Source organism: Anolis sagrei, chromosome 13 (assembly GCF_037176765.1).
Source record: "Anolis sagrei isolate rAnoSag1 chromosome 13, rAnoSag1.mat, whole genome shotgun sequence".
Taxonomy (NCBI): domain Eukaryota; kingdom Metazoa; phylum Chordata; class Lepidosauria; order Squamata; family Dactyloidae; genus Anolis; species Anolis sagrei.
The window spans coordinates 17,265,831-17,287,858 of record NC_090033.1 but is presented as its reverse complement, the minus strand read 5'-3'; the positions used below and the strand labels follow the sequence as shown (position 1 = coordinate 17,287,858).

General features: G+C 41.3%; 1 protein-coding gene across 1 annotated transcript in view; it reads right to left on the bottom strand.

The window, feature by feature from the left end:
- Positions 1-21,295, bottom strand: part of LOC137097763 (coiled-coil domain-containing protein 30-like) — a 32,855-nt gene extending 11,560 nt beyond the window's left edge. Inside the window, exons 1-7 of the mRNA XM_067472840.1 lie at positions 21,182-21,295; positions 19,585-19,803; positions 14,995-15,152; positions 11,299-11,464; positions 7,702-7,823; positions 6,008-6,149; positions 1,816-1,940 (exon numbers count right to left, since the gene is read on the bottom strand). Of these exons, the coding sequence (XP_067328941.1) occupies positions 1,816-1,940; positions 6,008-6,149; positions 7,702-7,823; positions 11,299-11,464; positions 14,995-15,152; positions 19,585-19,677 (806 nt within the window). The 5' untranslated portion in view covers positions 19,678-19,803; positions 21,182-21,295. The remainder of the gene's footprint in view (positions 1-1,815; positions 1,941-6,007; positions 6,150-7,701; positions 7,824-11,298; positions 11,465-14,994; positions 15,153-19,584; positions 19,804-21,181) is intronic.
- Positions 21,296-22,028: the final 733 nt, after the last annotated feature.

Below are 22,028 nucleotides of genomic sequence, written 5' to 3'. Positions count from 1 at the left end.
CTTGAATCCCTTATCATTCTTTCTTTGAGCCTGGCAGAACGCCTAAGCGACTGGTTTGCTTTTATATTCCGAGTCTTTATTATTCTATGTATGGAGCCCCCGGTGGCGCAGTGGGTTAAACCCCTATGCCGGCAGGACTGAAGACCGACAGGTCGCAGGTTCGAATCCGTGGAGAGCACGGGTGAGCTCCCTCTATTAGCTCCAGCTCCTCAGGCGGGGACATGAGAGATGCCTCCCACAAGGATGATAAAACATCAAAACATCCAGGCGTCCCCTGGGCAACGTCCTTGCAGATGGCCAATTCTCTCACACAAGGACTTTGCTGAACTCTACCGTGGACTAATTTGTTCCGGCTTATCTTCTCACCTAATTGGATTTACCTATTTCTTTAAAGAGCTTTTTTACTTTGCTGTTTTTTTTTAAATTATCTTCAATGGATGATGGGACTTGCAGTGCCATCAGTCACATTCTGAGACCGCTGTTAACCTCATCCAATGACTGATCGGGACCAAACTTGGCAGATAGACCTCTCATGACCCACTTTATGTCCTGGTGTGTTTTGGCCAGGGATGGACCATGGATTATGGGACTTGCAGTATCTTTGCTCAATTCCTGAGACCACTGCAACCCTCATCCAATCATCGATAAAGACCAAACTTGACACACTTGAGTCTCTATGATGCACTCTACATCCTGGTGCGGTTTGGGGAGAATGCACCATGGACGATGGGACTTGCAATACCTGCACTCCCTTGCTGAGACCATTACAACTGCCAATAGTGATGGGTCAGGATCACAATTCGCACAGAGAGCCCGCATGACCCACTCTACATCCTGGTGCAGTTTGGAAAAATTTGGAAATGGATGATGGGACTTGCAGTCACTTCACTCACTTCCTAAGACCACTGAGACCCTCGCCAATGACTGATCAAGGCCAAACTTGGCACACAGAGTCCCCATGACCCACTCTACATCCTGGCGCACTTTCGAGGAGGACAGACCATGGATGATGGGACTTCAAGTACCTCCACTCCCAAAGACTGCTACAACCCTCATCTAATGTCCAATCAAGACCAAACTTGGCACACAGAGCCCCCATGAACAACTGTACATCCCGATGCTGTTTGGAGGAGGACGGACGATGGATGATGGGACTTCCAGTAACTTCACTCATTTCCTGAAACCACAGTGACACTTATCCAAATACCAAGAAAGACCAAACTTGGCACAGAGAGCCCCCTTGGCCAACTCAACATTCTGGTGAGGTTTGGGAGAGAACAGACTATGGATGATGGGACTTCAAGTACCTCCACTCACATCTCAAGACTTCTGCAACAGTCATCCAATGACCAATCAAGACCAAACCTAGCACACAGAGCCCCCATGACCCACTCTGCATCCTGCTGTAGTTTGAAGGAGGATGGACTTTGGATGATGGGACTTGCAGTACCTTCACTCACTTACTGAAACCACTGCCACCCTCATCCAATGACTGATAAAGACCAAACTTGGCACACAGAGCCCCCATGACCCACTCTATATACTGCTGCTGTTTGGAGGAGGGTTGACCATGGATGATGGGACTTCAAGTACCTTCACTCACTTCCTGAAAACAATGCAACCGTCATCCAATGACCAATAAAGACCAAACTTGGCATACAGAACCACCATTACCCACTTTCTCAAATAACCCGGGCAGCGCCGGGTCCCCAAGCTAGTCTTCAATAAAAGGATTGTTTTCCTATTCAATAAAAGGAGTGTTTTCCTGTCCTGGAGTACAACAGATAGCCTCTGGGGTCTGGTCTCTGGGGTCACCTGCTCTGGACGGCGCAGAGGCGTTGCTGGGTGTGGTTGTGCTCGATGGCCTCCTCCTTGCAGTCCTGCAACTGCGCCAGGAGCCTCTTCCTCTGCTGCAGAAGCTCTCCGTTGGCCGAGGACATCTGCAAGGCATTGGGGCAGGAAGTCAGGTAAGACTTGGCCCAAGACCCCCACCTTCCCTTCGTGCAGCCCATATCCCCCAAATCCATGTTAGGAAAACACGGAGAAGGGATCTTGAATCCTCCAGTTGTTGTGCGGTTGTTGTTGTCCAGTTGTTCCCATTCAGCTTGAAGTCAGAGGCAAAGAGAGGAGGAGGAGGAGGATTACTACGACCATTGCTATTATTATTTCTATTATTATCATTATATTTGTATTTATTGTCGCTATTATTTATCATTACTTTTATCATTATTATTGTTGTTGTTATTATTGTAATATTCTTATTATGACTACTAGCTTTACCCGCCACACGTTGCTGTGGCCAACCTTCTCTCCCTCTTTCTCTCCTTCCTTCATTTCCTTTTTTCTTTCCTTTCTTCCTTCTCTACCTGTTTACTTCCTTCCTTAGCTTTTTGCTCCCATCCTTCCTTCTCTTTATTTCTTTCCTTCCCTCCCTCTTTCTCTCCTTCTTCCCCTTCTTCCTTTACTCCATCTTCCTTCCCTTTTTTCTTTCCTTCTCTCCTCCTTCCTTCTCTTCCTCTTTCCTTCCTCCTCCCTTTTTATTTTCCTTCCTCTTTCCCTCCTTTCTTCCCTATCTCTTTCCTTCCTTCCTTCCTTCCTTCCTTCCTTCGCTCTTGACTTCCAGTCTTTCTTTCTTTCTTTTCTTCCCTCCCTCCCTTTCTCTTCTTCCTTCGCTTTTTTCCTCTCTTCCCCTTCCCAAATTCCCCTTCCTTCCTTCCTTCCTTCCTTCCTTCCTTCCTTCCTTTTGACACCTTCCCTTCCCCTTCCCTTTCTTCTTCTTTTCTATCTTTCTTTCCTTTCCTCCTTCCTTCCTTTCTCCCTTCTTTCCCATCCTCCTCTCCCTTTCTTCTTTCTTTCCTTCCTTTCTTCTTTCATATACCTTCTCAACTTCTCCTTCCTTCCTTCATACACCTTCACTTCCCTCCTTTCTTCTTCCTTCCTTTCTCCCTTCTTTCCCATCCTCCTTCCCTTTCTTCTTCCTTTCCTTCCTTTCTTGTTTCATATACCTTCTCAACTTCTCCTTCCTTCCTTCCTTCCTTCCTTCCTTCCTTCCTTCCTTCCTTCCTTCCTTCCTTCATCTTCCCTTCCCCTTCCCAGTTTTCTTCTTTCTTTCCTTCTTTTCTTCTTTCCTTCCTTCCTTCCTTTTGACACCTTCCCTTCCCCCTTTCCCCTTCCCTTTCTTCTTCTTTTCTATCTTTCTTTCCTTTCCTCCTTCCTTCCTTTCTCCCTTCTTTCCCATCCTCCTTCTCTCCCTTTCTTCTTTCTTTCTTTCCTTCCTTTCTTGTTTCATATGCCTTCTCAACTTTTCCTTCCTTACTTCCTTCATACACCTTCCCTTCCCTCCTTTCTCCTTCCTTCCTTCCTTCCTTCCTTCCTTCCTTCCTTCCTTCCTTCCTTCCTCCCTTCTTTCCCATCCTCCTTCTCTCCCTTTCTTCTTTCTTTCCTTCCTTTCTTCTTTCATATACCTTCTCAACTTCTCCTTCCTTCCTTCATACACCTTCCCTCCCTCCCTCCCTTCCTTCCTTTCCTTCCTTCCTTCCTTCCTTCCTTCCTTCCTTCCTTCCTTTCTCGGTTCTTTCCTATCCTCCTTCTCTCCCTTTCTTCTTTCTTTCTTTCCTTCCTTTCTTGTTTCATATGCCTTCTCACCTTTTCCTTCCTTACTTCCTTCATACACCTTCCCTCCCTCCCTCCCTCCCTTTCTTTCCTTCCTTCCTTTCTCCGTTCTTTCCCATCCTCCTTCTCTCCCTTTCTTCTTTCTTTTCTTCCTTTCTTCTGCCATATACCTTCTCAACTTCTCCTTCCTTCCTTCATACACCTTCCCTTCCTTCCTTCCTTTCCTTCCTTCCTCCCTTCTTTCCCATCCTCCTTCTCTCCCTTTCTTCTTTCTTTTCTTCCTTTCTTCTGCCATATACCTTCTCAACTTCTCCTTCCTTCCTTCATACACCTTCCCTTCCTTCCTTCCTTTCCTTCCTTCCTCCCTTCTTTCCCATCCTCCTTCTCTCCCTTTCTTCTTTCTTTTCTTCCTTTCTTCTGCCATATGCCTTCTCAACTTCTTGTGAACTGTACTGAGTCGCTGAGAAAGGCGGAATATAAATGTGGTAAATAGTAATAAATAATAATAATAATTGTGTGCATATGTGATTTTGCGCATGCGTTATAATGTAATTATTGTCTTTTGGCTTTTTAAGTCTCTTCCGCTGTGTTATTATTATTTATCATTACTTTTATCATTAATATTGCTATTATTGTTATTATTATGATGACTATTTGTATTTATAATCGCTATTATATGTATTTATAATTGCTATTATTGCTATTATTACTAATAGTTGCTATTATTGCTATTATTATTTATCACTGCTGTTATTTTTATTACTGGGCTGTTGTAGGTTTTTTCGGGCTATATGGCCATGGTCTAGAGGCATTCTCTCCTGACGTTTCGCCTGCATCTATGGCAATCATCCTCAGAGGTAGTGAGGTTTTATTACTATTTGCATTTATCATTGCTATTATTCTTGCAATTATTATGTGTATTTATCATTGCTATTATTATTATTATTATTTGCATTTACTATGGCTATAATTATTACGATTTGTATTTAGAATTGCTATTATTTGTATTTATAATTGCTTTTATTTGCATTTATAATTGACATTATTTGTATTTATAGTTGCTATTATTTGTATTTATAGTTGCTATTATTGTTATTTATCATTGTTATTATTTTTAGTACTATTTGCATTTGTCATTGCTATTTTTCTTGCAATTATTGTTTGTATTTATCATTGCTATTATTATTATTTGTATTAACTATGGCTATTATTATTACAATTTGTATTTAGAATTGCTATTATTACTATTATTACTATTTGTATTTATAGTTGCTATTATTGCTATTACTGTTTGTATTTATAATTGCTCTTATTATTATTATTATTTGCTATTATTATTTATCATTGCTATTATTTTTATTACTAATTGCATTTATAATTGCTATTTTTCTTGCAATTATTATTTGTATTTATCATTGCTGTTATTGCTATTACTGTTTATATTTATAATTGCTATTATTATTATTTGCACTTACTATGGCTATAATTATTATGATTTGTATTTATAATTGCTATTACTGCTATTATTATTATTTGTATTTATAGTTGCTATTATTGCTATTATTATTTATCATTGCTATTATTTTTATTACTATTTGCACTTGTCATTGCTATTTTCTTGCAATTATTATTTGTATTTATCATTGCTGTTATTGCTATTATTATTTGTATTTAGAATTGCTATTTTTATTTGCATTTACTATGGCTATTATTATTACAATTTGTATTTATAATTGCTATTATTTGTATTTATAACTGTTATTATTGCTATTATTACTATTTGTATTTACAGTTGCTATTAATGCTATTATTATTATTATTATTTATTGCTATTATTTTTATTACTAATTGCATTTATCATTGCTATTTTTCTTGCAATTATTATTTGTATTTATCATTGCTGTTATTCCTATTACTGTTTATATTTATAATTGCTATTTTTATTTGCATTTACTATGGCTGTTATTATTACAATTTGTATTTATAATTGTTATTATTTGTATTTACAGTTGCTATTAATGCTATTATTATTATTATTATTTATTGCTATTAGTTTTATTACTATTTGCATTTATCATTGCTATTTTTCTTGCTATTATTATTTGCATTTACTATGGCTATAATTATTACGATTTGTATTATTACTAATCGATTGCTATTATTACTATTTGTATTTACAGTTGCTATTAATGCTATTATTATTATTTATTATTGCTATTATTTTTATTACTATTTGCATTTATCATTGCCATTTTTCTTGCTATTATTATTTGTATTTATCATGGCGATTATTGCTATTATAATAATTATTACAATCGATGGTGTCTTCTCTTAGAGCAGAAGGGGGTTGGACTGGATGGCCTTTGGAAGGGACCCCTTCCAACCAGATGCTTGCCTTTTCGGCGTGGCCCCTGGCCAGATGGAGCTTGTTCTCCAGGCTCTGGATGCAGGACTCGCGCCGCTTCAGCTCCAAGAGGATGACCTCTTTGACCCGCCGGAGCTTGGCCTTGCGATGCTCCCTCCGCTCCTGGCGCTTCCTGAGGAATGGAGACAGAAGGAAAGTCAGGCACACCTCCTTGAGGAATAAGGCACGCAGATCTCCTAAGCTGTGGATCCATCTCCACTACAGCTCTCATCCTCGAAGGAGATTTTCAGGGGTTGGACTGGATGTCCTTTGGGGGTCCCTTCCATCTCTATGAGCCTAATAATAATAATAATAATAATAATAATAATAATAATTTAATTCTGTCTTCCTGCTTGGTAGAACTAGATGGTCTAGATGGTCTCTGGGGGTCCCTTCTAACTCTAATTCTAATAATAATAACAACAACAACAACAACAACGTAATTCTGTCTTCGTGCTTGGTAGAACTAGATGGTCTAGATGGTCTCTGGGGTCCCTTCCAACTCTAATTCTAATTCTAATAATAATAATAATAATAATAATAACAACAACAACAACGTAATTCTGTCTTCGTGCTTGGTAGAACTAGATGGTCTAGATGGTCTCTGGGGTCCCTTCCAACTCTAATTCTAATAATAATAATAATAATAATAATAATGTAATTCCTTCTTCCTGCTTGGTAGAAAAGGGTTGGACTAGATAGCCTCTGGGGGTCCCTTCTAACTCTAATAATAATAATAATAATAATAATAACAACAACAACAACAACAACAACAACAACAACGTAATTCTGTCTTCGTGCTTGGTAGAACTAGATGGTCTAGATGGTCTCTGGGGTCCCTTCCAACTCTAATTCTAATTCTAATAATAATAATAATAATAATGTAATTCCCTCTTCCTGCCTGGCAGAAGAGGGTTGGACTAGATGGCCTCTGGGGGTCCCTTCTAACTCTAATAATAATAATAATAATAATAACAACAACAACAACAACAACGTAATTCTGTCTTTGTGCTTGGTAGAACTAGATGGTCTAGATGGTCTCTGGGGTCCCTTCCAACTCTAATTCTAATTCTAATAATAATAATAATAATAATAATAATAATGTAATTCCTTCTTCCTGCCTGGCAGAAGAGGGTTGGACTAGATGGCCTCTGGGGTCCCTTCCAATCCTAATAATAATAATAATAATAATAATAATAATAATAATAATAATAAAAATGTAATTCCATCTTCCTGCCTGGCAGAAGAGGGTTGGACTAGATGGCCTCCGGGGGTCCCTTCCAATCCTAATAATAATAATAATAATAATGATGATGATGATGTAATTCCATCTTCCGCCTGGCAGAAGAGGGTTGGACTAAATGGCCTCTGGGGGTCCCTTCTAACTCTAACTCTAATAATAATAATAATAATAATAATAATAATAATAATAACAACAACAACGTAATTCTGTCTTCGTGCTTGGTAGAACTAGATGGTCTAGATGGTCTCTGGGGTCCCTTCCAACTCTAATTCTAATTCTAATAATAATAATAATAATAATAATAATAATAATGTAATTCTGTCTTCCTGCCTGGCAGAAGAGGGTTGGACTAAATGGCCTCTGGGGGGGGTCCCCTCTAACTCTAATAATAATAATAATAATAATAATAATAATAATAATAATAATGGGGAATCCTCATTACCTGGCAGAGGCATCCATCCTCTTTCGGAGGCGCAGCATCTGCTTGAGAAGGCCTTCTTTCTCCCGCTGCAAAACCACAATCTGCTCCAAGAGAGTGGTGCGGTCCGTCTGGCAGCAGAGAAGCTGGGAAAAGAAGGCAGATCCTGTTCTGATTTGCTAGGAACAATTTCAATTATTCTTCTGCCATCTCACTTTTCCAGATATTATTATTATTATTATTATTATTATTATTATTATTTGCTTGCTTGTTGTTGATGTATTGTTGTATTTGATGGTGTAAAGAAGCCACCGCTTTGCAAAGACGCCACCAGGAGCAGTAGGGACGTCCCTGATTTATCAGGGTCTCCTACTAGTTATAATGGATTTACCAAATTGATAACACAGCTAATAGCTTGTAATACTTTGTTGGTCTTTCTTCAATGTGTAGCGCAACTTGACTTGAAAGTATTTGTAACAGAGACTTGGCTTTAAGAAAAACTGTAACAAGATTATTGAAGTATAGAAGAAGCTTAATGGTTTCAATATTTCTTAACTCCTAGAGGCACATTTATTTGGTGGTTACATTTATAACATTTCATGTCACGCGTTAGCATAAGTAGCATGCAGATTGACTTTAGCCCAGTTAACTGTGTGTGTGATGAATTGGCTCATAAAAGAAAAACACACGAGACTTCGGCTTAAAGTAGAAAAGAAAATATTGTAGTATTGGCAGCATATAAAACAAAATAGCAGGATTGCTGTTTCCACAAAAGTAACATGAAACAATATCTTCTGTGAGATATCATTACTCAGCTGAGATAAGCAGGAATCCTTGTCCTCTTCTCATGGCTGTGTCTTCGCAGGACATCTGAAGATAGTCCCCGGCTTACACAAGGCAGAATGACACGCAGAGGCATAGATACACAATAGCATAAAGGCACAATGGCAAAGAAGCTAAACACACAGTAGCTATCTTTATACACATCAAAATAATACTCTCAATTAACTTTTCAATTAACTGAAACAGCTGTAGCACAAACAGTCTTGAACCTTATAGCAACTTAAAGTTATAGCACAAACAACATTGATCCTTACAACAACTTAGATAAAGTACGTTGCAACCTCTTAGTAGCAACATTTCATAAAACAACTCTTAAGAGGACTGTTGCTTCCTCTTAAGTTTTAAACTTATTTTCCTTCAAAATGTGTTTTTTTCATTAACAGATCATTTCAGGTACTAGCTTCCTTGTGTTATTTCTGTTGCACTAAAGATGCTTACTGGGTTGCTCCCCCCCCCCCTTTTACTCATACACTAACCACTAATCTAAATAAGTCAACTTGACCTATCTAAACCACACAGGCTAAAAGCCTAAACCTTCCTGATTCTCAACACTGTAGAATCAGCCTTCCCTGTAGTTCTCCGACTACAGACTGACTGCTTTAAAATGCCTGCCCTGCCAAGTGGCAGTTGGCTCTGCCCCTTTTTCCATGGCAACCCAGCTCAGAGTGAGCTGAGCTGGCTACCATCCCCCCAGTTATGCTATTTTAAATACATACCGTTTTAAACACCTATCTATAATTATACATAACTGTAGGTTAAAATTCACACTTCACCACAGATGGGCTTGGCCCTTTAGGGAGATGGTGGCGGGGTATAAATATAGGTTGCTTACCTGTAAACGTAATTTCCCGAGTGATCAGCTGTGAATTCGCACATATGGTATACTAGCGAGCAATGTTCTGTGTAAATTGAGATATGGAAATAAGCGTCCTTCAAATCCACTGTTGCAAACCAAACATTTTTATTTAATAATGGGAGAATTGTTTTTAGTGACACCATTCGAAATTTCTTAGGTTTTATGAACTTATTCTTTCTTGTTTGGGGCGTGAAAGCCCTGCAGATGGTACAGGTTTGAGTAAGATGTGCTTCTTCCAAGCATGTTAGACAATTAATATGAGCGTTGTTGTCCGGAAACTTATTAGGACATGACACACATTTTTTAAAGGAGGTAGTGGACATCGCTCTTATTGTTTCTAATTTCCGGATTTCTAATTTAAATTAAATTGAGGACAGTTCGTTGAGTCTCAATTTCCTAGCTGCTTATAGCGGCGGATTGGAAGAACTGAATGGCAGCCCCTCCCACGGGCTATTTATGCTGACGGGGGAAGTGGGCGGGGCTACACTAACGGTCTTTTTGGTCTCGAGAATTTCTTTTTTTTTTTAAAATAATCTTTATTAGATTTTCCATACATAAAATTTGAAGAAATCGTTGCAGATAAAATCAGAGGGGAAAAGAGGGAGGAAGGGGGAAGGAAGGGAAGTGAGGGTTAAGTAGGGTTGGGGATTAGGGTAGGGAGGGAAGGGTAGTCCAGTATAGCTAGAGGTGGGAAATCAGATAGAAGTGCAGAAAGGGAAACTAGGTGTATTAAAAAGTATTGGGAGCCACAAGATGTGGTTCCCCTCTTCCTTCGGTCTAACTTCCTAGTGTCTTTGGCGGGGAGCGTCCTTTTCTTTCTTACCCTCTTCAAATTCTTATTCGATTCCTTCAGTTCTTCTTTGGTCTGTGGAATTTTCTTTCCTTACATTTTTAATTCTGAGTCATTTCTTTTTTAAAATATTCCTCTACTAATGTCCAGTCTGTTTCATTTTGTGGTTGTCCTTTGTGTTTTTTTATTAAGTACCCTAATCTGTCCATATTTTTTACTTCCATGAATTTTATTTCCCATTCCCATTCCTCCATCTCCGGAATCTTCTCCTTTCTCCAGTATCTAGCGAGGCAGATTCTTGCTGCTGTGACAGCCAGAAATATAATTTCGATGCTGCCTGCGCAAGCGCAGGAATATACCATATGTGCAAATCACAGCTGACCACGACAGGAAAATAAAGTATTATTATTATTATTATTTGAAACGTCAGCATTAACATGAACATCAGACACAATCACACGCTGAACAACGGTGGTCTCACAATTAAAAACAGTGGGAAGGCCAAATGTAAAATTAAAATTGGAAGTAATGCTGGGACATGGACAAAGAGGTGATAGTGGTGTTTGTGGAAGGGCATACGAGCAGACCTAAAGAAATGTAAAGTGCTTTGGAGGATAAAGTGCTATGGGATCATTATTCCGGGAAGGCACACTGGAACAACCACGTCTTCAAGCTCCTCCTGAAGACTGCCAGAGTTGGGGCCTGCCTGATGTCTTTAGGGAGTGAGTTCCAGAGTCGAGGGGCCACCACTGAAAAGGCCCTCTCTCTCGTCCCCACCAACCGCGCCTGCAATGCTGGTGGGATCGAGAGCAGGGCCTCTCCGGATGATTGAAGGGATCATGTGGGTTCGTATATGGAGATGCGGTCACGAAGTATGCTTTACCTTACTTTGCTTACCTGTAACCGTGTTCACCTGAAAATTCGCAGATATCCGAAGCTGACTACGCAAGGATGGGGTTTAGTACCATACGTGCGATTCACAGTGACCACAACGGAGAAAAGTAACACAGGTCACTTTCATGCTATTGACCTGAACAGTACTCTCTTGATTTTGCTTGCAAGAGTCTCGTTTTCATGCTGGGAAAAGTAGCTTTTTTAGGGGATTCTGGTTCTAGGATGGGTTCTAGCTCACCTCATTGGAGAGGGTCTTCTTCTCCTCCTCCAAGACCCGGATCCGGGACTCTTGCTGCTGGGCCCGGACCTGGAACTCGGCACATTTCCCCTCCAGATGGGCCTCCTTCTCCTTTTGGAGAGTCATTTCCTGCAGCAGCTCCTCCATCTGATGATCCAGGGCCTTCCTGGCGGGAGGAAAAGGGCATTGATAATGGATGATGGGAGTTGTAGTGCGCCCGCACCCAGAGAGACCTGTGAACCCAAATGGCGATGGATCCGGACCAAGCTTGGCACATCATGGCCAACTCTACACATTGGTGTGGTTTGGAGTGCAATGGCAGAGGATGATGGGAGTTGTCGTCCACCCACATTCTTATGTATTGTCAAATGGGACCATTAATCAAACCCAAAACATGAAATTACATTTTCTAATAAATACCATTGGAAAAGACCTACCCTGGGCTATCAACGGTCCAGGAGTTGGAAGCGATTGAATAAACAACAACAATAATCAGAGAATAATAATAACTTTGTTACATAATGTTATATCCTAGCTCAGGTATAAGGAGGAGGGGGAATGTTTCCACATATTATTATTATTATCATCATCATCATCATCATCATTATTATTATTATTATTATTATTTTCAGGTTGATAATTCCTATGAAGGCTCCAGTAAACAACAAAGTAGAATTATTATTATTAATATTATTGTTATTATATTCAGGTTAATAATTCCTATGAAGGCTCCAGTAAACAACAAAGTAGAATTATTATTATTATTATTATTATTATTATTATTGTTATTATTAATTTCAGGTTAATAATTCCTATGAAGGCTCCAGTAAACAACATAATAGCATTATTATTATTATTATTATTATTATTATTAATTTCAGGTTAATAATTCCTATGAAGGCTCCAGTAAACAACAAAATAGCATTATTATTATTATTATTATTATTATTATTATTATTATTAATTTCAGGTTAATAATTCCTATGAAGGCTCCAGTAAACAACAAAATAGCATTATTATTATTATTATTATTATTATTATTATTATTATTAATTTCAGGCTGATAATTCCTATGAAGGCTCCAGTAAACAACAAAATAGAATTATTATTATTAATAATATTATTGTTATTATATTCAGGTTAATAATTCCTATGAAAACTCCAGTAAACAACATAATATCATTATTATTATTATTATTATTATTATTTTATTATTATTATTATTATTATTATTATTATTATTATTATTATTAGAAACACAACAAGATGAGTCCACAGCGGACAAGATCACTCTGCTGGCTGTTGTATTGGCTCACACGTCGGACACTTCCCAAGTGCCTAGGATTGTGTGATGTATCGGCAAATAATATGTGCAGATCCCAGGAAGGCGGCCTTTTGCAGCTGGCAGATAGTAATTTTGTCAGCACCGATTGTGTTTAAGTGCAGGCCAAGGTCCTGAGGCACTACACCCAGTGTGCCGATCACTTGACTGGCTTGTGCCAGAGTCTTTGCACAATCCTCGTATTGTGTCATATTTTCCCAGTTTCCATTCTGCTGTCGCCTGGGATTGCCTGGGATTATTATTATTATTATTATTATTATTATTGGAAGAAACCCGAGACCACCCAGTTCAACCCCCTTCTGGAAAGATAGAATTCCTATTAAATTATTATCTATTATTATTATCTATTAATAATAATAATAATAATAATAATAATAATTTTGTCAGCGCTGATTGTTTAAGCGCAAGCCAAGGACTTTAGGCACTGCACCCAGTGTGCCGATCCCCATTGGGACCACCTTTACTGGCTTGTACCAGAGTCTTTGCAAATTATTATTATTATTATTATTATTATTATTATTATTATTATTAAACCCATCTATATCTGTATCTATCTAATCTATCTATATATGCAAACACACATATATACACATATACACAAATATATAGATAGACAGATGGGTATATATGTGTGTGTGCATATGTGTGTATATATGTGTGTATACGTGTTTATATATTTGTGTATTTCTGTGTTTATATGTGTATATGTATATTGTGTATATGTGTGTACTTGTGTATATATGTGTACATATATATGTATATGTGCGTATGTATGCATGTGTATATGTAAATATGTGTGTATGTATGTGTGCATGTGTATATGTATGTGTATATTTCTGTGTGCTTGTGTGTGTGTATGTGTGCATGTGTATATGTATGTATATATTTCTGTGTGCTTGTGTATATATGTGTGTGTGTCTGTATGTGTGCATGTGTATGTGTACATTTGTGTGTGCTTGTGTGTGTGTATGTGTGCATGTGTATATGTATGTATATATTTCTGTGTGCTTGTGTATATATATGTGTGTGTGTGTATGTATGAATGTGTGTGTGTGTGTATGTATATGAGTGTATGTGTGTTGTTGTTGTTCATTCGTTCGGTCGTTTCTGACTCTTCGTGACTTCATGGACCAGTCCACGCCAGAGCTCCCTGTCGGTCGTCACCACCCCCAGCTTCTTCAAGGTCAATCCAGTCACTTCAAGGATACCATATGTATATATAGTTTATTTTGGGGGGTTTTAAGTCCGTTCTGCTGGTTTTTTTGTGTGTGTTTTAGGGGTGACGGACACTCATTGGCCTAATAGGTGTCTTGTGTCCAAATAAGTGTTAATTCGTCCAGTGGTTTTTGAGTTATTTCAATCCCACAATCGAACATTACATTTTTATTTATATAGATTAGCATAGTACAATTTCAGTATTTTATCTTACTATATTGTACTATACCATTACATTATAATAATATTATTAGTAATATTACATGTAAAATAGAATATATAATTATATAGTAGTAGTAGTAGATTATATTGTAAAAAGGTAAAGGTAAAGGTAGTCCCCTGACATTAAGTCCAGTCATGTCTGACTCTGGGACTCTGGTGCTCATCTCCATTTCTAAGCCGAAGAGCCAGCGTTGTCCGTAGACACCTCCAAGGTCATGTGGCCGGCATGACTGCATGGAGCGCCGTTATATCGTACCGCCGTTGTATTATATCGCCCCGCCTCTCAAACAAAGCAACAGTCACAGCAGCTAATTTTAAACACTCACTCAGATTCCTAGTGCCCTCTAAGACAAGGCTTACCTGAAGCAGAAGGGAACAAAATGGCTTCAGGTAAGCCTTGTCTTAAAGGGCACTAGGAATCTGAATGAGTGTTTAAAACTAGCTGCTGTGACTGTTGCTTTGTTTGCTTTGTTTAAAGCTGCTAAAAGGAGATCAGAGTACATAGCTCGGATTGGGATGCAGTATAGGGGAGACAAGGATAGTTGGTGCATATATCTACGGCTAAGCTACATTGCTTTTAAGTTGATAAATTCCTATATATTTGTATTCTATTTTAATAGGACCAGATGTATGTTGTATGTTATATGTTGTGTTTGCACTGTCTGTTTTTGATAAGGCCAACTGGTAATCAATAAAAATTGTTGTTGCTGTTATAGAATCAGTAGGATATTTTTTAACAACTAAATTAAAGTGAAAGTCAAACCTATACAACTATTTCCACAACCATACTCCCTCTTCCTTTTGATAAATATTTTATGTATTGCTAAACGTAACCAATCAGGAAATGATGCTTACAACAAAACAGAAACAAAAACGGTGCTGCAAAGTGAATTAAAAACAAGGAAGGTTTCCCCCACCTTTTCTGCTGCTCCTCCTGCATCTGATGCCAAGCCTCCGCCTCCTTTTCCCGGAACTCTTCCACTTCTTCTTCCAGCCGTTTCCTCTCCAATGCCTGGGACTCACAGAGTTGTATCTGCTCCTGGGACTCCTTCAGCTTCAGCTGCAGCTCTGCAATCTGGGAAGGAAGGCAGTAACAGGCGTTCAGATCCAAGCGAGCCAAATCGAACACGATTTGTGTCCTTTTTAAGGGCATATGCCGCGGCAATAAAAGCCGCAAAGAAGTCCTTCTTTGCGGCCACTATTGCATCTGCAAAGAACCGTCCGGCTGAACTGTTCCGAGTTGTCAGAAGCCTTTTAAAACCCACCATTCAGGATGGGAGCCCTGGTGACTCGGCAGCTCGCTGTGAAGCTTTTGCTCAGTTCTTTGCAGACAAAGTCGCTTTGATCCGCTCTGGTCTGGATACCATATTAACGGCAGTCTCTGAGGAGGTAACACAAGCACCTGCTTGTCCAGTTTTGATGGATTCATTCCTCCAAGATACTTGGAGGAATGCGGCCAACCACATGCATCCTAGACCCCTGCCCATCCTGGCTTCTAAAGGAGGCCAGAGGGGGATTGGCTGAGTGGGTTAAGGTGGTGGTTAATGCTTCCCTTCGGGAAGGCAAAATTCCAGCGAGCTTAAAACAAGCTATAATAAAACTGCTGTTGAAAAAACCATCACTGGACCCCACTAAATTCGACAACTTTTGGCCAGTTTCCAATCTCCCCTTCTTGGGCAAAGTCTTGGAACGTGTGGTGGCCTCACAACTCCAGGTATTCTTGGTAGACATGGATTATCTAGACCTGGCACAGTCTGGCTTTAGGCCGGGACATGGTACCGAGACAGTCTTGGTCGCCTTAGTGGATGATCTTCGCCGGGAGCTCGACAGGGGGAGTGTGTCCCTGCTGGTGCTGCTGGACCTCTCATCGGCCTTCGATACCGTCGACCACGGTATCCTTCTGGGATGCCTCGCGGGGATGGGCCTTGGAGGAACTGTTCTGCAGTGGCTCCAGTCATTCCTAGAGGGCCGATCTCAGAAGGTGTTACTGGGAGACACCTGTTCAACACCACAACCTTTGTCTTGTGGGGTTCCTCAGGGCTCAATATTGTCTCCCATGTTGTTTAACATCTACATGAAGCCGCTGGGGGAGATCATCCGGAGTTTCGGGGTACGGTGTCATCTGTACGCAGATGATGTCCAACTCTGTCATTCCTTCCCACCTGCTACTAAGGAGGCTGTCCAGGTCCTGAACCAGTGCTTGGCCGCTGTGACGGTCTGGATGAGGGCGAACAAATTGAAACTGAATCCAGACAAGACAGAGGTCCTCCTGGTCAGTCGCAAGGCCGAACAGGGCATAGGGTTACAGCCTGTGTTGGATGGGGTCGCACTCCCCCTGAAGACGCAGGTTCGCAGCTTGGGTGTGACGCTGAACCTGGAACCCCAGGTTTCGGCGGTGACCAGGGGAGCATTTGCACAGCTAAAGCTTGTGCGCCAGCTGCGCCCGTACCTTGGGAAGTCTGACTTGTCCACGGTAGTCCACGCTCTGGTTACATCCCGTTTAGACTACTGCAGGGAGCATACAAGTCCTCTGCTGCACTAGCTCCACTGGCTACCAATTTGCTACTGGGCCCAATTCAAAGTGCTGGCGTTGGCCTATAAAGCCCTAAATGGTTCTGGCCCAAGTTACCTATCCGAACATATCTCCGCCTATGAACCCAGCAGGACTTTAAGATCCTCTGGGGAGGCCCTGCTCTTGATCCCACCTGCATCACAGGCGAGTTTGGCGGGGATGAGGGACAGGGCCTTCTCAGTGGTGGCCCCTCGGCTGTGGAACACCCTTCCCATGGACATTAGATCGGCCCCCTCGTTAATGGTGTTTCGAAGAAAACTGAAAACCTGGCTATTTGAACAGGCGTTCGGAGAAGCAGTGCAATGAATATAATGAATATAGGAAAACGGAATTACAGATGACGAGTTGGATCACGATTCTAGTTACGAGATGTTAATGTGTTGTTTATTGATGTGTAATTACTTAGTATACTACGGTGTTAATTGTTTTTAAATAGTGTATGTTGTTAGCACTGAATTTTTGCTCTTGTTGTTAACCGCGTTGAGTCGCCTACGGGCTGAGAAACTGCGGTATACAAATAAAGAAAATAAATAAATAAATAAATAAATAACACTATCTGGACACTATCCGGACACAGCCTACAATCACATTGGCTTGTTTTGGTGCGCAAATCACACTCTCGGCTCATGTTTGGCTTGTGTCTAGATGGAGGGAAGCCATGACACTTGGAATCCATAGTGGACCACAAATTTATTTATTTATTTATTTCGGTTACTTCTACCCGGTCCTTCTCACCCCTGAGGGGCCACCACTGAGAAGGCCCTGCTCCCCGTCCCCACCAACCTCACTTGTGATAGCAGGGCCTTCCCAGATGATCTCAAACTGGGACGTAGAGGGAGATGCATTCAGACAGATACGCTGGACCGGAACCGTATAGGGTTTTGTAGGTCAAAACCAGCACCTTGAATTGTGCTCGGAACTGAACCGGCAGCCAGTGGAGCTGGCACAGCAGGGGGTGGTGTGCTCCCTGTATGACGCTCCAGTGAGCAATCTGGCTCGCTGGACCAGTTGAAGTTTCCAAACAGTCTTCAAGGGCAACCCCACGTAGAGAGTGTTGCAGTAGTCTATTCGGGATGTAACAAGAGCGTGGACCACTGTGGCCAGATCAGGCTTCCCAAGGTACGTGCGCAACTGGCGCACAAGTTTTAATTGTGCAAAAGCTCTCCTGGCCACCGCCGAGACCTGGGCTTCCAGGCTCAGCGATGAGTCCAGGGTCACTCCCTGCGCCTTCAGGGGGAGTGCGACCCCGTCCAACACAGGCTGTAACCCTATGCCCTGTTCGGCCTTACGACTGACCAGTAGGACCAGTAGGACAAACATGAGGGAAGAGTATGATGCTGCAGCAGAAAAGGCCAATGCTGCATCTGTAGGAATATAGTGTCTGGGGAAGCCATTATATTACCTAGTCCATGCAAAAGGGATTTAGGAGTCTTGGTGGACCATGAACAGGGTATTAATAAACATAATAACACACCATTCTAGGCTGCATCCATAGGAATATAGTGTCTAGGGAAACCATTATAAGCAAAGGTAAAGGTTTTCCCCTGACATTAAGTCCAGTCATGTCCGACTCCGGGGAAGTTTACAGCTATTAGAGATAGCTGTAAACTTCCCCGGAGATTAACTAGCTTGGGGACCTGGCGTTGCCCGGGTTATTTGATAAAGGCATTGTGTGTCAAGGTTGGTCTTTATCAGTTATTTATGTGGCTCGCAGTGCTCTCAGGGGGTTAGTGAAGGCACTGCGAGTCCCATCGTCCATGGTCCATCCTCCTCCAAACTGCACCAGGAGGTAGAGTGGGTCATGGGGACTCTGTGTGCCAAGTTTGGTCTTGATCATTGGGAGGAGGTTCGCAGTGGTCTCGGGAAGTGAGTGAAGGTACTTCAAGTCTCACCATCCATGCTCTCTCTGCCCTCCTCCAAACTGCACCAGGATGTAGAGTGGGTCATGGGGACTCTGTATGCAAAGTTTCGTCTTGATCAGTCATTGAATGAGGGTCACAGCAGTCTCGGGAAGTGAGTAAAGTTACTTCAAGTCCCATCATCTGTGGTCCATCCTCCTCCAAACTGCACCAGGTTGTAGCGTGGGTCATGGGTGCTATGTGAGCCAAAATTGGACTTGATCAGTCATTGGATTAGGGTCGCAGCGATCTCGGGAAGTGAGTGGAGGTACTTCAAGTCCCATCATCCATGGTCCGTCCTCCTTGAAACTGCACCAGGATGTAGAGTGGGTCATGGGGACTCTATGTGCCAAGTTTGGTCTTGATCAGTCATTGGATGAGAGTTGTAGCAGTCTAGGGAAATGAGTTGAGGTACTTCAAGTCCCATCTTTCATGGTCCATCCTCCTCCAAGCTGCAGTAGGATGTAGAATGGGTCATGGGGGCTCCGTGTGGCAAGTTTGGTCTTTATTGGTCATTGGGTTGGAAAGTACTACAAATCCCATCATACATTGTCCGCCCTCTCCCAAACCTCACCAGGATGTAAAAGGGGTCATGGGGGTTATGTGTGCCAAGTTTGGTCTTGTTCAGCCATTGGATGAGGATTGCGGTGGTCTCAGAAAGCGAGTGGAGGTACTTGAAGTCCCATCATCCATGGTCTGCCCTCCTCCAAACCACAGTAGGATGTAGAGTGGGTCATGGGGGCTCAGTGTGCCAAGTTTGATCTTTATTGGTCTTTGTTGGGGGCCACACTGTTTGAAAGTACTACAGATCCCATAATCCATTGTCCACCTCCCCCAAACTGCACCAGGACGTAACTGATGATGATGATGATGATGATGATGATAATAATTCACACCTCCAACAGCTATCTCTAATAGCTGTAAAGTTCCCCGGAGTCGGACATGACTGGACTTAATGCTGCAGCAGAAAAGACCAATACAATCCTAGTATGAACCCATTAGAATAGAGTGTCTGGGGAAGTTCTGACATTCTATACCTCCTGCTGGGCTTCCTCTGGAGTGAACACCATCCCTTTGAGGTGGTCTCTCTCTTCCTGGGGGCGCCGGAGCAGCTCCAGTTCCAGTTCCATGTCCAGGTCTTCGGTCTTGGGGTCGCTGAAGTCGTCATCCTCGTCGCCGTCCGAGGTGAAGGTGGAACCGGCCTCCTCCGAGGCGTCCAGAAGCGTCTGCTGCACCGGACTCAGGCCAAGGCTGGTCTGAGGAGGAATAATAATAATAATAATAATAATAATAATAATAATACATTGTAATTAAACCCCAAATCTTCTAATGTGAGGGATTCACCATCTGGTCTGAGATAAATAATAATAATAATAATAGACTGTAATTACAACCCGCCTCTCCTAATGCATGGGATTCACCATCTGGCCTGAATACTACTACTACTACTACTACTACTACTACTAATAATAATAATAACAACAACAATAATAATACATTGTAATTAAAACTCAAATCTTCTAATGTGAGGAATTCACCATCTGGTCTGAAATAATAATAATAATAATAATAATACTGCCTCTCCTAATGCATGGGATTCACCTTCTGGCCTGAATAACAACAACAACAACAACAACAACAACACATTGTAATTAAACCCCAAATCTTCTAATGTGAGGGATTCACCATCTGGTCTGAAATAAATAATAATAATAATAATAATAATAATAATAATAATAATAACAATAATAGACTGTAATTACAACCCGCCTCTCCTAATGCATGGGATTCACCTTCTGGCCTGAATAATAATAATAATAATAATAATAATAATAATAATAATAATAATACATTGTAATTAAAACCCAAATCTTCTAATGTGAGGGATTTACCATCTGGTCTGAAATAAATAAAAAAATAAAAAAAATAAAAAAAAATAGACTGTAATAACAACCCGCCTCTCCTAATGCATGAGATTCTGGCTTGAAATAATAATAATAATAATAATAATAATAGTACATTGTAATTAAAACCCAATTTTTTAATGTGAGGGTCACCATCTGGCCTGAGATAAATAATAATAATAATAATAGACTGTAATTACAACCCGCCTCTCCTAATGCATGGGATTCACCATCTGGCCTGAATAATAATAATAATAATAATAATAATACATTGTAATTAAAACCCAAATCTTCTAATGCAAGGGATTCACCATCTGGCCTGAATAATAATAATAATAATAATAATAATAATAGTACATTGTAATTAAAACCCAAATCTTCTAATGTGAGGGATTCACCATCTGGTCTGAGATAAATAATAATAATAATACACTGTAATTACAACCGCCTCTCCTAATGCATGGGATTCACCATCTGGCCTGAAATAATAATAATAATAATAATAATAATAATAATAATAATAATACACAGTAAAGCACGGACTTCATAGAGTTCTTGCATTGTTATTATTTATTTATTTACCGTATTTATATACCGCCTTTCTCAGCCCGATGCCCCAAACAACATAAAATACAATTACAAAACATTTAGCATATGATATAAAAACCATCATATAGTGATATCATTTATGACTCGATGGTTCCCCCAAAATGTAGACACCCAGACCTACCTGATCCTGGTAAATGGGCAGCAAAGATAAGTCGAAGGAGCGGATTCGGCTGCTTAAGGCCAGGATTTCTTGGTCAAGGTGACCGCTGCGCTCTCTCGCCCTTTGGAGCTCCGAGATTTCTAGAGGCAACCAATAATAATAATAATAATAATAATAATAGGAATAATAGCAGTAGTAATTGTAACAATAGTAATAATATTGGTAATGATATTGGCGGCGAGGGAGTGATGGAGCGTGGGGTTGTGTGTGTGTGCGGCGGCGGGGGGAGTGATGGAGCGTGGGGTTGCGTGTGTGTGTGCGGCGGCGGGGAGTGATGGAGCGTGGGGTTGCGTGTGTGTGTGCGGCGGCGGGGAGTGATGGAGCGTGGGGTTGCGTGTGTGTGTGCGGCGGCGGGGAGTGATGGAGCGTGGGGTTGCGTGTGTGTGTGTGGCGGCGGGGGAGTGATGGAGCGTGGGGTTGTGTGTGTGTGTGCGGCGGCGGGGGGAGTGATGGAGCGTGGGGTTGCGTGTGTGTGTGCGGCGGCGGGGAGTGATGGAGCGTGGGGTTGCGTGTGTGTGTGTGGCGGCGGGGGAGTGATGGAGCGTGGGGTTGCGTGTGTGTGTGCGGCGGCGGGGGAGTGATGGAGCGTGGGGTTGCGTGTGTGTGTGCGGCGGCGGGGGGAGTGATGGAGCGTGGGGTTGTGTGTGTGAGTGCGGCAGGGTGTGTGTGTGTGCGGGAAGCGGCGCGGCGGGGCTTGGAGTGGGCATGGCTTCCGCAGAGGGAACGTTGGCCGGAAGGCTGTGTGCGCGCGCCAGGGAACTTGCGGCTGGGCGCCAATGCGCATGCTCAGTTGTTTTGCCGTTTTGTG